Source organism: Ptychodera flava, chromosome 15 (assembly GCF_041260155.1).
Source record: "Ptychodera flava strain L36383 chromosome 15, AS_Pfla_20210202, whole genome shotgun sequence".
Taxonomy (NCBI): domain Eukaryota; kingdom Metazoa; phylum Hemichordata; class Enteropneusta; family Ptychoderidae; genus Ptychodera; species Ptychodera flava.
In genome coordinates this window covers 27,233,991-27,250,363 of record NC_091942.1, presented here as the reverse complement: position 1 = coordinate 27,250,363, position 16,373 = coordinate 27,233,991, and the positions used below count along the sequence as shown (strand labels likewise).

General features: G+C 39.1%; 1 protein-coding gene across 1 annotated transcript; it reads left to right on the top strand.

The window, feature by feature from the left end:
* Positions 1-2,767: 2,767 nt before the first annotated feature.
* LOC139150762 (1,25-dihydroxyvitamin D(3) 24-hydroxylase, mitochondrial-like) lies at positions 2,768-15,210 on the top strand. Its single transcript, XM_070723158.1, has 8 exons — positions 2,768-3,117; positions 4,206-4,396; positions 5,820-5,992; positions 6,791-6,957; positions 7,903-7,981; positions 12,168-12,324; positions 13,023-13,066; positions 13,811-15,210. The coding sequence occupies exons 1-8, from the start codon at positions 2,768-2,770 to the stop codon at positions 13,922-13,924; spliced, it is 1,275 nt and encodes a 424-aa protein (XP_070579259.1). The 3' UTR covers positions 13,925-15,210.
* The last annotated feature ends 1,163 nt before the right edge of the window (positions 15,211-16,373 follow it).

The following is a 16,373-nucleotide window of genomic DNA, read 5'->3' as shown; positions in this document are numbered from 1 at the left end:
CTACAGAAACAAATTTACATTTACCGATATTTTAAATTCAGAATGGCCGCCATCTCGCGTTAACACCATGGCTGTAGTACAATTTTCGATTTTCGAAAAAAAAAACTAAGAGGCCAGAGAAAAAAAAAATCTTGTTCATCGGATTTTTGGACCAAGTTCCAGGAGCGGCGAGCGAAATTTTTTTTTATTTTTTTTAGGCCGAAGGTAAACGCGGTTCTCTGGTATTTTTGCACAGATGCAGAAAAGGCAAGATAATTGTTTTCCTTTTTACCAGAAATATCTCAGACAAGAAACACAAGACTATATTTCCCAACAATAACATAGGCATTGCATTCACAGTTAGTGTTTGCACAACATATTCTGAATATTTCAACATTCTCTCAGAATAAAACTGAAATGTACAGCAAATCACTGAAATCCAACAATTCAGTATTGTCCTTTAATATTGTCCTGGTGGGACCTAGCATCTGAGTTTTTTCATTTTACTTTGGCCCCATGTTTTGACCTCTTTACCACTGTCTGCACTGTCTCTACACAGTTTACACAATGGTCTAACAACACTGTACTGTGATCGGAGTGAAGTTATATAGTCATCATTCAGATCGTACTTTAACATCGACGCAACCGCGTGTTTTTTCATTGCCGTAATTTTTTATACTTTCGATGCAATTTTCATTCAATCGGATGCACCGTCCATCTGCTGTCACGATCTTGTTGAACAAATCGCCGAACGTAATATCAGGACAAACACTGAATAGCGTCTTTAGAACTAACTGTTGGCCATCACGTCGAATGTTGGCGATCAAATTAATACTCATGATGTGACATGTACTAACCTAACCAAATCGACCCACTTTGCGTCGTGATTCGCCAAATTCAGACGTCACAACAACGTGTTGGCGGTCAATTAAAGTCCGTACAAACACGTAGGAAATCCCGTGCCCGGGCCGCGAAAACCCGACAAAGTGTAGGGCGCCACCAGCGGCAGTACTAAACATATTTGTAATGCGGAAGTAAGAATTTGCCGCGATCAAAAAAAAAAAAAATTCAAATATGCCAAGTAGAAGCGGCGATTCCGATGAACAATTTATTTTTTCTTCCTGGCCAGACTGTAAAATTTTCTTAGACCTAGAGCTTTAAATGAGCCAAAACAAGCGGTAGACCAGAAAAGTATTTAAAAAAATTGAGAGTCCGAATATCATTCCCCGAGGTGCATTCTACCTCAACAATGTAACCGAAGAGGCGTTTCACTTGTATTTGCTCACACTTTTACTTCATACATACTCTGAGCGCCCGAAATCATACAAGTGTACAGGCCAGCCTTGCGTTCATGAAATATTTGTTTCATGTAAAAATGAAAAACACTGGTGTTAAGTCTGATTTGAATGTCAACTGATTTGGCGAAGGAAAACTTGACAATATTTGTACACTGTTCCAACGATACTAGGGTGTTGTTGTCATTCCTGGCATTTGCATTTATGGTTGATGTCAAAAGGATTATGATGTGGATACGCACACGGGTCAGATCCACAGGAATTCATTTTTATTTTTCTGATCATTCAGTTTCTTAATCCAAGGTATTGACCAACTGACAAAAGATAGAGGAAATATGTCTAAATCTCATCATACCGCAACATCGGTAGCGTACAGCGCCACCTGTGGTAAGGGGAACATGGTGATTGATCGTTGTGATGTAAAGGGAAGCAGTTTGTATTTGTCGCGACCAGAGACGATAACTTTATTTTTGAAGAGTGTCTTTATACAAGCGAAAAAAGACGCACACGCAACAGTATTAAAATAGTTGATTCTCTGCCCATGGTTCTGCCGGCCCATGTCAAACAGATGCATTGGGACAGCCATTGATGTTTAACCTATATCACATTTTCGGGCGTCTTTCATCGATATACATTTTCTAGGCTTTATTCCGTCGCCAGCGTAAAAGTTTGAGAAGTATAAGATGCTCTTGTAAATTTTGAGTCACACGGAGTGTTTCGTTCATTGTTCATTGATTCTTATATACACGAAGTGACGATGTTTCGGAAGGGTCAACCTGAATAACGCGTCCTTCGATACTGTGACGTCACAGATTCGCATCACAACACACACATAATGCCTGTGAACTGCAAGGTTATTTGTTTGTACGCTACTTTATTGACCCGGGACAAAGGGGAGAACTTGACCGAATGTGCTGAGGTCAATCATATGACAATTGACTAGCCTTGAGCCTGCATTTCACAAACAACAGTTCAATGTTCTTTTCTGAACACTATAGGACGTGCGCTCAGATGTCAGGGAAAGTTAGGGGTTTTACGTGTAGTAAACTGAAGAGGGTTACCCATAACACAGGAAAAAACAACTTTTTGAACGATTATAGTTCAAAAGCTGACATACGAGTAAACTTTTATGCATCGTAAGTTTAATTGACGATAAATTATGGTATGTCGAGGATATAAACATTTTCTTCACAAATGGACTTCAGTTTGCACGTGTATATGATGGTGGCTAGTTGGTGAGATGCTGTAGTTTTCATATTTCCTTTGAACGGATATGTTGATTCTTGAATTACAGTGGAACTGCACTTTTTCTTGTTGTTTTACAATGAGGAAAAACACCGCGACTTTACGAGAAAGTTCCCTGAAGATTTGGTTGATACCATATTAGTATGCAAAAATCCCCCTCTCTCGTCAATTAATGAGAGCTCCCCATTCTCCTTCGTACAAGCGAAAAACACTGTCTAGCTCACATTAACAGATGATAGCTGCCGAAAATGATGCTGGTTAATACGAGATCCAGGACTTTGTATTCCCGTACACCGCTCTTCACTGGGCTCGTCAAAACTCTCCGAGAACACCCCACGCATGTGCGCTGCGCCACTTCTGTCAACTCGCCCTTACAACAACAAGTTGACCGCGTAAAACCCTTCAGCGAAATGCCGGGTGAGGGCTCAGACAAATTTAGCAGCAGAGTGTCCTACGCTTTGAAGGGTTGGCGAACTCGAAACGCGGAGAAGAGGCCGTGGGAGACGTACGAACAGTGGAAAAGAAAGTACGGGCCTGTGTTTAAAAGACAATGCGGGGATACCACCCTAGTGTATTTAACAGACCATGAAGATTTTGCGTTAGTCTGCAAGAACGAAGGATAATATCCGAGACGACTGAATGAGCGATATGACATTACAGATGGTTGGAGGCACTATAAAAAGACGAAATCTCTCCCTCTTGGCTTATTCACCGCGTAAGTTACATTATTTCAAAGCCTGTTTAAAAAAGGGGGACTAGTATCGTTTTCCTTCATGTTGTCAAAGACATGTTGTTCTAATCCCTGGTTTCGCTACCAAATTTAATATGGGGCCCCATAACTAATACTTTTTTTAAAAATTCAGTTAATTCTCGATCGGATTTGAACTCATAACCCACGGTAACCTATTCACTTATCGTTCAAACATGAGCGATCTGAGCCAATTGGCTAAATCCCCTACAATCGACATTATATAATTGTGTTTATTTTATACTGATGTTATAGAGTTTCTTCCTTCAAAATATCTAACATTGAAAAGAAAATCATTATAAGCTTTGGCAGGTTGTTACTAAAGTATGTCTTTGGTAACGGGATGATTAAATGGTAGGCCAAATAAAAATATAGAACAAAAATAATAGGTCAACTATAAAGGTCGAGGAAAGTCGCTGCCACGAGTCAGTAATGTTCCAGCAACCAGACCAGTAACGGTTCCGCACTCTATCGCACGAAACGAATAATGTCCGTTAATTTTATTTTGGATAAATCACAAACATATTCATCGATACAAGCAACCAAATGGACAATAGTTTATTTCAAGGCAGACTTCAACTCGTGCGGTGTGGTTTTCAAGACAATCATTGTCTCGACGGTGCAAAATTGACCGATGAGAAAAGCTGACGTCATATTGACAATGACAGTAGCACGTTGAACGATAAACACATGGCGGAAAGAGTTTTTGTAAGGGGGGGGGAGGGCGAAGGTTACCTTAACTATTTTTAACAGTGTAGACATGGTGTAAAGGAAGCCTTCTAGTTCGCTCGACGGTTTGCGTTGATCTGTCAGAAATATTTTTAGGGTGTACAAATATATAAAACTGTCGACACTGTGTCCAAAATGATGTCAGTTAATGGCTTCCTTCTAACCTAGAGGCACATTTACTTATCACGCACTTCAAATCTGTTTCAAAGAAATGATGATACCTGGCACCGACAGAGAACTGCATTGAACAAGAAGATGATAAGACCAAAAGAGGTATCGAAATATTCAGAAAAAGTCGATGACGTCATCACGGACTTGGTGCGGAGGATCCGAAACGATCGCTTGATGGATAACATCGTTCCTGATTTCCAGACATTGTTGAAAAAGTGGGCGACAGAATGTAAGTGTTGCTGCCAATTTTTCATGTCTGATTTTGTTTACGTGTAAGATTTCGGAATTCTCAAGAAAGTCAAACAGACACTTTGCCTTTTATTTGTGCAAATTGCTTTTCCTTTGTGACATCCATTTATCCATGATTTCTATATATTTAATCGAATATTTATTTTAATGGCTCAGTTTTCTTCAACCTTTAACAATTTTTCCTTTGGGTATTATTATACCTGGTGAAATATTTTCATTTCTATCCCAAAAACCATGTGAAAATGTGTACAACTTGTCACAACAGCTAGCCTGTATGTGTATGACGTGATATATTACAGCAATTGCATCGATTGAGCTGACAAAACCTTTAAACGTCCATTAACTGTAACTTTTCATATCTTGCTGTAATCATGTATTTCGACATCTAGGCTCTGTTTGTGAAGACACTTTCTTGGTCTACACTAAAACCATGTCGAAATGTCTAGTATTCAGTTTGTTAACACATCATAATGTACGAAATGTCTAACGTTCAATTTTGGTCCGGACCAGAATTCGTTTGTCGAAAATGACACTGCATACAAAACACAATCCGCTGTGTTTCAGATTGCGAGATTGATAGAAGTCGTATTTTCTCTTGGTTTATGAAGAAATGGAAATTTGTTTGCTTTATGGAACATGGAACAGCATTAATCAAAAATATCATCGAAACCATTTTTCCCGCTAAATCGCACATAATTTGCCTGATTTTTTTGCAGCGGTGGTATCCACTTTGTTTGCTAGACGTGCCCATCTCCTTACAGATGGTGCAACACAGGGCGCAAGGGACTGCGCTCGGGGAATCCGTGACGTGCTGAAAACGAAAGCAGTGCTGTTCAAACTTCCAGCTGCCGTCCAAGCTGCTACGAAGGCGGAACCATGGCAACAACACAAAAGGGGCTGGGACGACATCTGAGCCAAAACTGCAGTAGGGACGTTGTATGATGTTAGCCATTGCATTATAAACCTCTACTCTTTTAGTTTGACAGGCAAATATTGCATATTACTTAAGGTAGAACGCGCCTCGGGGACAGATAAGTCGGATTCTCAAATCTCTACAATTCTTTTTATATCTACCACTTGTGGGAGCTCATTTTAAAGCTTTTGGAGAAAGAAAAACTTTAACCATCTCAGTTTTTTTGAAAATCCGAAATTGAATTTTCCCCATATATAGAATTAACACAGGGAGGGCGGCCATTTTGAATTTCGAGTATCGCAAAATGTTGGGCAATTTGTTTCGCTAGTTCCAAACTTTACACGGTGACCCCCTCCCCCGATTTTAATTGATAATTTGGTAAGAGAATGGTTGAAAGTTTCATCTAGGAAAGTTTGAGCAAAAGTTTAAGTCTTTCAAGTTCTAGGCGCATACTCAAAGACTTTTCGTGGCATTTCGATATATCTTGCAGCGATACAAAACGTCAACAGGATAGCCTCCGGACTTGAAACGTTAGGAAGGAGAGAGGAAATACTCGATGACTCGGTAACAGATGTGGTATCGCACATGTTGCTGCACAGTGACCTGTCCATGGATGAGATCTATTCTACCCTTACAGAAGTATTACTCGCAGCCGTTGACTCGGTATGTTGTGTTGACTGCAAAATTGTTTGTCGACAGGTTACATGTTTGTTTAATAAACATGTGCTTTTATCAATCCCAAATATGAAAGGGCAACAAATAACATGATTCAGCCGCTCTCTGTCAACAATGAACGATGCATCTATAAATAAAGAAGTAGGATGATAAATTCTTATGTACGGGTCATTCCTCCAACTATCCACAGGGAGGTCCTTTCTTACAGCGCCCACATTCAGATCCTGCTTTGCTCATCAGGAAAGCGTCCTCTCCCAACGTTATACCTACGAAATATTTCCGATTCCGTCCTTTGAAAATCCATCGTTCAAATCAAACTACATGACAACCCTGCCTACTGTCTTCCCCGCAGCGATGTAACCATGAAGCATACTGCCACCACGTAAAGGCCTTGCAAGTATCTCGGAACAACATCGTGACAGAGATGTGTTGGCAAAGCTGTAAAACACTACACTTGATTTTTTTTACTCAACATCGTTTCTTTTGAAATTCAAGTGGACTTGGATAAATTTTTGAAATAAATCGCTTCAACAAAGCGATTAACTCGAAAAAGTAAGCCGAGTTCAGAATCTATCAGTTTGTTGCCGAAGATTGAAACGAGTTACAGTCAATATTGCTTTGCCCTTGAAGTACTTATATATATATATATATATATATATATATATATATATATATATATATATATATATATATATATATATATATATATATATATATATATATATTTATTTATTATATATATATATATATATATATATATATATATATTATTTATTCCTGTTTCAGGTTAGCAACTTATTTCAGTGGATAGTATATTACCTTGGACAATATCCTGCAATACAGGCAAGACTTTACGAGGAAATAAGACGAGTTGTTCCGAAGGGTGAACAAGCCTCCCATGAACACATGAAAGACTTGCCGTATGTCAGTGCGATCATCAATGAAACGTTGAGGTTAGTTCAAATTATGTGAATGTTTTAGCAGACACACAGGAAGAAAAGTGTTTGTTACAAGGACAGAATAGATTTTTAGGAATTTTCTTGTAATGTGTAAGAATACCTTGTTTCACTTGCACACAATGTCGCTTTGATGAGACTTTGCCCCCCCCCCCCCCGCCCCCGGAGGGGTACTACAATATTTATATACGAGAAGGCACGATCAACTTAAAATATCTACACATGATTATTCCGAGGGAATATTCTTAGCAAATGGAGGATGTTCTACTGTTTTTACTATTATTTTTACTGCATGAGGTTTTCCTGAAAAAATGGGATTTCTTTTGTTACTGACCCATATTGGGGGGGTGGATAAGAATGATTAATATTTAGACATCTTTTTAGTGAAAATTTGACCCCTTTTGGCGGCACATTTCCGTACACTCTTCTACGGAGTACCCCCCCCCCCCTGCAACTTTTAGCTGCAACTTTTAGCAATATTTTCATTATTTTTCCTTGCAAAATGAAGAAGTATAATTTCTCATGACAATTTCTAAAACACGCCTTAAATAAGCCTTACCAACATGATGCCTGGCCCTTGTGTACAAAATGTAATTTACATTTGACGAGTGACTGAAATTCAATTGCCAGTAAGGATATCGGACAATACAAAACAGGTCGTAGAGAAAAGTTTAACAAATTCTGCGTGTCGGATGAAAAAAAACAAACAAATTTTCCAATTCTGAACAATTCATCAATAGATATAGCTGATTAAGATTTGACTACTCATTAAATATGGATTTAATATTTACATACAAATTCATCTGTTGCTCATTTGAATGAATGATATTTAGCGCCATATATTTATTTTAATTTTTCATTGTCAGATAATTTTACTTATAATAGACAAAGTTTCATAACTTCTTCTGCTTCGCTTCCTGCTCGACCCGTGTTCAATTTCAGACTAAATCCAGTCATACCGAACGTTACCCGAATCCTGGACAAAGACTTTGTGTTAGAAGGATACAACATTCCTGCTGGGGTGAGTATAAGTCGAGTCTGGTCCCGCCTTGTCATGACAACGAGAACACACTTTCTCTCCTTAGAATTTTCACCATTTAAAAAAAAAACAGGACACGTTCATAGAAACATGGCTGGAGGCGCACATTTTCTTTTGGGCTCTACTGATTTTCATGAAAGGTTTGTGTCATGCTCTGCAGGGTTAATGACTTTGTCTCTGTCAGTTATGCAGAACGTGGCTACAAAGAATAATATTTACTTCGGGCTCTAAGAATGCCAAAATGCCTTATGTGATCTTAATTCGGAATAATAATGCGCACAGTATGTACAATATAGCATCAGACTGGTCTACTGACAGTCGAAAGTTAACAAAAAAGAGCTTTCAAAGGGGACAGTAGCTGAAACTTTTGATAGAACGTTTTCTAATTCGTCTATTTACTTTTATGAAAATAAGTAAGAAGAAGTCCTTTACTTTTCATCAAATAACTTGGATTGAAATAGTGTGTACCAGAATATCTATACAATACGACTTTTGGCATTGTCAGCGGCCATTAATTCTTTGACTTGAATTGCGGAACTTTGACTGTCGCAAGCCTAATAGACGCAGCTAGGTTCTATGTTTAGCACATCTGCAGCTTAACAGCCAGCCGCTTAAAGAAGAGCAAGGACCGGCCTACCATGGGGATAAGAAAATTGATCAATTTAATATATATATATAATGTTTATTCAGTAATATAGGCCACCGGCCTTTCTTACAATCCTTGTAAAAATAATACAGACAAACTTAGGGGCAGTTATACATTGTTGCTCGTGGATAATAAGTTTTCTCTTCGGCTGAAACTATAAAAGATGAACTTAGAAAGGCCTAAATTGACAATAGTACTAGGATGTTGTGAACTGAGAAGATTCACAAACTTCGTTTCTGTTGGTAAGTCATGGCAGTAAGACGGAAGAAAACGTTTTCTTATGTCAGTATACACTGAACAAACTAAACAAAAATGAAACTCCCTTTCTATTTGATTGTCATTACGCAACTGGCAAACTCTGGCTTCCCTTGGAATATAAGAAAATTGAAATGACCAAACGTATGTGAAGACCTCAAAGTGGTCCCCGACTTCAAAGTGGTCCCCATCCTAAATGTCTGGTAAGATAGGGGGTTAAACTCAAGTCTGACGACACCTACCGCATAATGGACGCTTTTGTTGTCACATGGACATTTCTGATGTAAAATCAGCTGCTATTTAATACCTAAAGTTGGGAAAAAATGTACAAAGTAAGGGCTGAGCACAGAATTAACAATGCGGGGGGGGGCTAGTGTCTATATCAATCATGACATATCTATAAAATGACTCATTTGAAGTCATATCGACATTTGGAAGTCATTCTAATCGCTGCTTTTAAATACATAAACGGATATGAAATACAATTTGCAGCAGTGCTGTGGCGTATCAATCGCGCTTGCGGATCAATAATTCATCGCCACAAGGCCTCATAGACATTTTGGTAGTTTACTTCGACCGTGACTATAATACTGGCCGGTTCACGACCCGTTGTCTACTTCTGCTAGCTACCTCGATAATATAAAAAAATGTATTTTCAACCATTTTCCCGTGAGCCGACGTCCACGAACTCTGCAACGTTTGCCCTCTCGCGTAAAATGTATTGAATACGTTGGATCTGTCAAAAGTTCAGAACCGAGCAGAAACAGTCGACGGCTCTTAAAAACGGTTGAAATTAGATGTTACCACATACGTACGCGTAATTAACAGAAGTAGGAGATGAGTCATAGATAGTCAGAGATAAAGTAGGTACATGTTCATTTATTCAAAGACTAAGCTATTTCATTATTTTGTGAGGTAAATAAAAAAAAAACTGATTGGTATAGTAGTAAACTATGGAAAAGGTCTATGGACAGATTAGCAGCGGTTCTGAAGCGATATCCCTTGACACGAATGCGATCAATACGCCTCAGCATTGTGCTACGAATGCACAGATATGAACTACACATAGGACTCGAGGCCAATTTTTAAAGGAGGGGGCTATTTTTCTTTATATTTTTTTACAAAAATATCCAATACCTACCATACAAAGTGACGCGATTGATGTAATATATTACCTAAAAGAAGTGAATACAGCAGACGGAGCATTTTCAGCAGACACCTTTGAAGTCAAAAGGACACTTTTGATATCAAACTGATTTTCTTTATTTGATACTAAAAGTTGGACAAAAAGGAAGTGTACTCGTGTCTTATTATTATCTGATACTTCACAGGTCGCATGTTCAATTTTAAATTAAACATATTCTTTAACGTAAACGATATCGAATACAGCAGAGAGAGCGTAAAATCATCCCAAGTTTTCGGGGACCACTTTGAGGTCAAAAGGACACTTTTGGAATCAAACTGATTTTCTTTATTCAATACTAAAAGTTGACAAAAATCCAAGGAAGTGTACTATAGTCCTATTAATACCTGATACTTCACAGGTCGCATGTTATATTTTCAAGTCAACACATTCTTTCTATAACATAAACGATTTTGAAAACAGCAGAGAGAGCGCATAATCATCCCAAGTTTTCGGGGACACTTTGAGGTCAAAAGGACACTTTTGGAGTCAAACTGATTTTCTTATATTTATTCAATACTAAAAGTTGACAAAAATCCAAGGAAGTGTACTATTGTCCTATTAATACCTGATACTTCACAGGTCACATGTTACATTTTTCAAGTCAACACATTCTTTCTATAACATAAACGATGTTGAATATAGCAGAAAGAGCGTAAAATCATCCCAAGTTTTCGGGGACCACTTTGAGGTCAAAAGGACACTTTTGGAGTCAAACTGATTTTCTTTATTCAATACTAAAAGTTGACAAAAATCCAAGGAAGTGTACTATAGTCCTATTAATACCTGATACTTCACAGGTCGCATGTTACATTTTTCAAGTTAGAATATTCCTTCAATTACGCAAAAAGAAATTGAATAAAGCAGACAGAGTGTACATTTATTCGAATTTCCCCGGGGCCACTTTGAGGATAAAAGGACACTTTTGGAGTCAAACTTATTTTCTTTATTCAGTACTAAAAGTTGACAATCTACAACACTTGTAGCCCACGGGCAGTGCGTCGACTTTTTCTGTCGTGTTGTACTCAGTCAAATCGACCGAAAAAACCGGCCGCGGCCCGTGGGTTACTCTATGCACTTGCAGCTAAATTTGCTTTCCTGTGCGTGTACGATACAGATTACAGCCCTGGGGCTTAGTGGGCTGGGGTCGGGTGTTGGAGTATATTTCTATTCTTCCAACTATAATCCTAAATTCCTGACAAACTGTGTTTAAAACCCTTTCCCCCAAAATACCACGGACAGGTAAAACAAATCTAAGTTGGCAAATAGAGGTACAGCAGCTTATATCGCTGGAAAAAAACACGACACAGCATCGTACGCAGAGCCACCATCGTTCCAATGGCTGAATTGCGATGTTTCTGTGCAAGTTCACACAGTGTAATTTGATTTTGGATGAAGACAATCAGTACTCGCGTGAAATATAACGTCGAGCAACAAGGTTGAAACTAATGACTGTTTGAGCTGGTACTCAGATATTGGTTAAGGTTGATGGGGTACTGGTAGACAATGGAGATTCGTACAGTGATCGGTTTGTCGCCAGGTCTTGACCGTGTACAGCGCTAGCTCCCATGATGCTAATATGAGACACCCTAACCAGGTGAAAAAAATTGACGTGCAGTTTGGGCTGGTTTCGCATGGTAAAATGCATCGGAATTTTGAAAAACTAATAAAAGTGAGTGCATATATCAAAAAGGACCAAAATAACTGATTAGTATTGGCAATGTTACAAAGTTCAACAACTTTGTTCAAATATATGAATGAAAAAATCCCTGGACTGCGTAAAAATTTAGTTCAATTACAACTTCGGGGACCACTTTGAAGTCGGGGACCACTTTGAGGCCTTCACAAACGTAAAAGGGATGCAGTCACCAGGGTCGCTAATTATGGCCTTTGCACAGTCAAGAAACTGTGACAGTGGAAAATTCAATTTCAACTATTCTATTACTAAATTGGTTTATTATGATGGAGATTTGTAAATGTGAAATATTGATACATCTTTTCAGCTGAAAGTGGAGTTTTAACCTCTCTGTGCCCCATTTTTAACGATAGTTATTATAACTTTTTGATTCTCTCCTAAATTACAGACGCCTTTCATATTGTTGTTCTATCTGTCCGGGAGAAACCCGAAATCTTACAAGGAACCGTCAAAATTCATCCCTGAGAGATGGCTGAAAAGAAATGAAGACAAAATCAATCTTTTAACGTCTCTGCCCTTTGGTTTCGGGCCGAGAATGTGCGTAGGTAAGGTGATTTCTCAAAGGTGAATCCCAGTGCATTTCTTGGAATGATACAGTCACTGTAGTTAAGGAAAGAGTTAATGAGAGAGAGAGAGAGAGAGAGAGAGAGAGAGAGAGAGAGGAGGAGAGAAGAGAGAGAGAGAGAGAGAGAGAGAGAGAGAGAGAGAGAGAGAGAGAGAGAGAGAGAGAGAGAGAGAGAGAGAGGGGGGGGAGGAGGGGAGGGGGAGGGAGGGAGGGGGGAGAGAGAGAGAGAGAAGAGAGAGAGGAGAGAGAGAGAGAGAGAGAGATATTAATCGAGATTGGCAAGAGAGCGAGATTTTGATTGATTGAGATTGGCAAGAAGGTTGACGAGTTGTTAGGTAAGCGGGCGGGTAGAGAGCATATGAATAGGTGGAGGGTGGGAGGGAGGTCTTGGTCTTCTTAAGGGATTGTAGAGCCCGAATGCTCGATGCAGTATCACAGACCAATATATGAATAGAAATAAAACACATTAAGTACACGGAATGTCCATTGCTCGAGTTTCACTGATGTGCGATCTTCTGATCGATTTTCAATGTACCCGCCACTTTCAGTCATCAAAAACTTGCCAATACTAGTACAGAAAGTAGCAGTACCAGTGATGGAGGTTGCAGGAGAAGTACTTCCAAGAATTAGTGATCTCAGCATGTCCATGCAATTACCGTCTCTCCTTTACTTTTCTAGGAAAAAGACTGGCAATGCTAGAACTGCAGCTTCTCCTTTGTAGGGTAAATATTCAGTCTTTTTTATCACATCGATTCTTGCAGAAACGGTGACAACATCCTTATAGGCTGAGATCGAAGTTTTATGACGCATGATACAACAGTAGAATCAATCAACATCTGAAACTTGTAGAGGGACCACAGGGAACTTAGTGTCCGATGTTTTCTCGTTGTTTGCTTGTTTTTGTTTATTTGTTTGTTTATTTGTTTGTTCGTTTGTTTACAGATGCATGCATAGAGTAATTAAAACTTCACACAGCTTAAGATGTTTGTTTGTTGAAATAAAGGAATAAATAAAAGATAAAATGTAAATTGAAATTAGCACAACACGCACACTCTACCCGAACTAATTCTCTGCCTGGGCAAATCAGTATAATTGAGCGTATTTGTCTGGGCAAAGTATGAGTTCAGGCAGAGTGTGCGTGCTCTTCTGGATTTCATTTTACATTTTGTGTTTTCTTCGATGCTTTATTTCAAACAAAAACATCTTAATGTGTCAGTTATGTACGTATTCATAAACCATCGGAGACTGGGTTCCCTGTATACGGTACAGCAACAGAGAGTGTTTTATGCGGGTTGGGGATGCATGAAAATGTCCTTTACGGATGATACCATTACCACACTTCTGGCTGTATAATCGGCATTGTTTATTGCAGAAGGTGTACACTTAAACCAATCGATTTCATTATTAAGACAATGTTGTCACCGCACTGAATGTTTCACTGTTTCGAGTTCCTTTCCTCCATGCAGGTGTCTCAGCAGTTCCGTTTGGAAAACTCGGTCAAGGTCGAGCCAAAGTTGGATTTTGGGATGACGCCCGACAGACCGCTAAATCCAAGGTTTATAGATAGAGTGGATGACTAGAAAATTAAGCACAGTTAACCTGTTCCTGTCCGACTACCTAATAACATACTTGATTTATACATACTTGATAGGGTTATAATTCATTAGTTCACAGATGTACATTTATCGTACGTACAGAAGACCTCAGGCTGGAACTTCGGTAAAATTTTAAGTAAGGAATGAAGCCGACTCACTTCAACAAATGTTCAAGTCTTTAGTCTTTGTAAAACGGCAATACTCTTGAAGGATATCAAACACTCTCCTATATCGCAATTCGGAAATCATAGTTGTTTTACAGAGATACTCACACCTTCAGAACTTTCGTCGAGTCCCTTTTTATGTTCAGTACAAAGGTTAATTTTATATTTTATGTAAGCTGTCGATACAGTTTACGTAAGCTGACATCATGAATTAAAACAGGTTTTTGTCAATTAGGAACAGTGCTCTTACCAGTAGCTAAATAGAAATGAGATTTAATTGGAAATTGTATGAGAATTTATCATTTTTACGTTTCCAAAAGGGAACCACATGAGGTGGAAAGAACGGGAATGATTAAACCGTCAATCTCTGAAACTGATTATGCTAAATCGGAGTGCGCTTTAGCAACTCTGCCTCTTACGGTGACGAATATGCGCAGTGAAGTCAAAAAACAGATGCTGTTCAAACAAATTTCATAAATGCAGACGTTTAATCTATGATTTATTATGTCGCAGGTCATTTGCATGGGGAACATACCCTCACAACATTTACTGTTACTTGTATCTTTAGCTCATATTGTAAAATTAATGTACAAAATATCGGGCTAACGTTTTTAAGAAAAAAATATATGAGGCTAGATCGTATGTAGAAGTCACAGATATCAAGTAATATACAAGTATAGCGCTGTTCAGGGTTACAAATTTGTGACTAAATATAGCTGCACGCGCGAGACATCGGACACTGCTACTTGAAATGCGGACAAATTTTATCAAACAATATTGCGTACATGGCTGTTTTTGCAGCTTGTACTCAATATGCCTTTTAGTATTTATTGTTACATTAGCAGTCACATACTAAGATGTATTTTCGTCATTCTTTCATGCGTAATTTTCAAGAGCATAATCTAAAAATGCGGACAGACGTTTAATTTTGCATATTAATGAGATAATAATGACGTCAACTGTGAACAGCCCTATTAAATAAATACTTAGTCGCATTTTTTATTCCTGCTTGGCACCAGAACAGTATTTAATGAGAACATTACGTGATTCTCCAAAAATTTTGCTCTATGAAATAAAATTTGTCATCAATTCTTCCAAATAGCAAAACACCTCCTGTTTATATATCCGCCATACTACATTTCCGCAACTTTCATAATAAATGACTCTCATAATAGCCGCTGAAGTCCTGATCCGATGTTATTTACCAGTTATGTTGAGTAGCGAACCAAACATAACGCATATCTGTGCACAGTTACTATGAGTAGTTAGGGCACACAAGATTAATGGGGGGGGGGGGAATCTTGCAATTAAGAACATAGACTCTTAAGGTGCGCATGTTGTAGAAAATGCTACACATGGGTTTTTGAGCAGGCGGTGCGACACGGAATTTAGGGATAATGGTCCATTTTAGCCGCCATTTTGCTACTTGTATAGGCGTAGAGTTTTGTCGCAAGAAACGATAAACACGATTTGAACTAAGGGACCGTTCAGTTTTTACGGCCGGGGGGCCCGGCAAAATCCAGGGGGGGGGGGGTCATCATAATTTTGGAATCCGCGAAGGGGGGTCATCACTTTTTCACTGGTAGGAAAGGGGGGGTCACCACATTTTCAAAAACATAATACCTACAATAAAGTTCACTTTTATGCCATGGCCATGATCGACCCTCTTTACCGGCGGGCCGCCTTCGGCGGCCCACTACTATAAATATACTTTATGTATTACCCATGACCCTCTTAACGGGCAGACGCCTTTGGCAGCCCACTCCAATTAGGTTTACTTCATGCAATGGCCATGATCGACCCTCTTTACCGGCGGGCCGCCTGCGGCGGCCCACTACAATAAATTGACTTTGTTGTAATACCCCATGACAATCTTAACGGCCGGACGCCTTCAGCGGCCCTGTTCAGTAAAGTTTACTTCGTGCAATGGCCATGATTGACCCTCTTTTTACCAGCGGGCCACCTTTGGTTGCCCACTAGAATAAAGTTACATTACGTAATGGCCCATGACCCTCTTAACCGGAGGGCTGCCTTTGGCGAACCACTCCAATAAAGTTTACTTTATACAATGTCCATGGACATAAGTTGTCTATGGAAATGAAGTTCAAAATTGCCTTACAGTCGTCCTAATTAACAGACGTTTGCATGGATGTGGCTGAGAAGTTTGTGCACTGGCATCTCTGCTACACGAATAAAGTGCGCCGCGTACCGGAGTCCAAATCCAAAACGTGCGGGTAAATTTGACATATGGGTTTTGGTTATTTTTCAGC

Bases quoted from the DNA above. Each gene is read 5' to 3' on its own strand.
- LOC139150762 (XM_070723158.1), top strand. From the start codon at position 2,768: ATGATGCTGGTTAATACGAGATCCAGGACTTTGTATTCCCGTACACCG. The intron at 6,958-7,902 runs GTTAGTTCAAAT...GTTCAATTTCAG, and splicing joins ATCATCAATGAAACGTTGAG to ACTAAATCCAGTCATACCGA. The intron at 12,325-13,022 runs GTAAGGTGATTT...TTACTTTTCTAG, and splicing joins CGGGCCGAGAATGTGCGTAG to GAAAAAGACTGGCAATGCTA.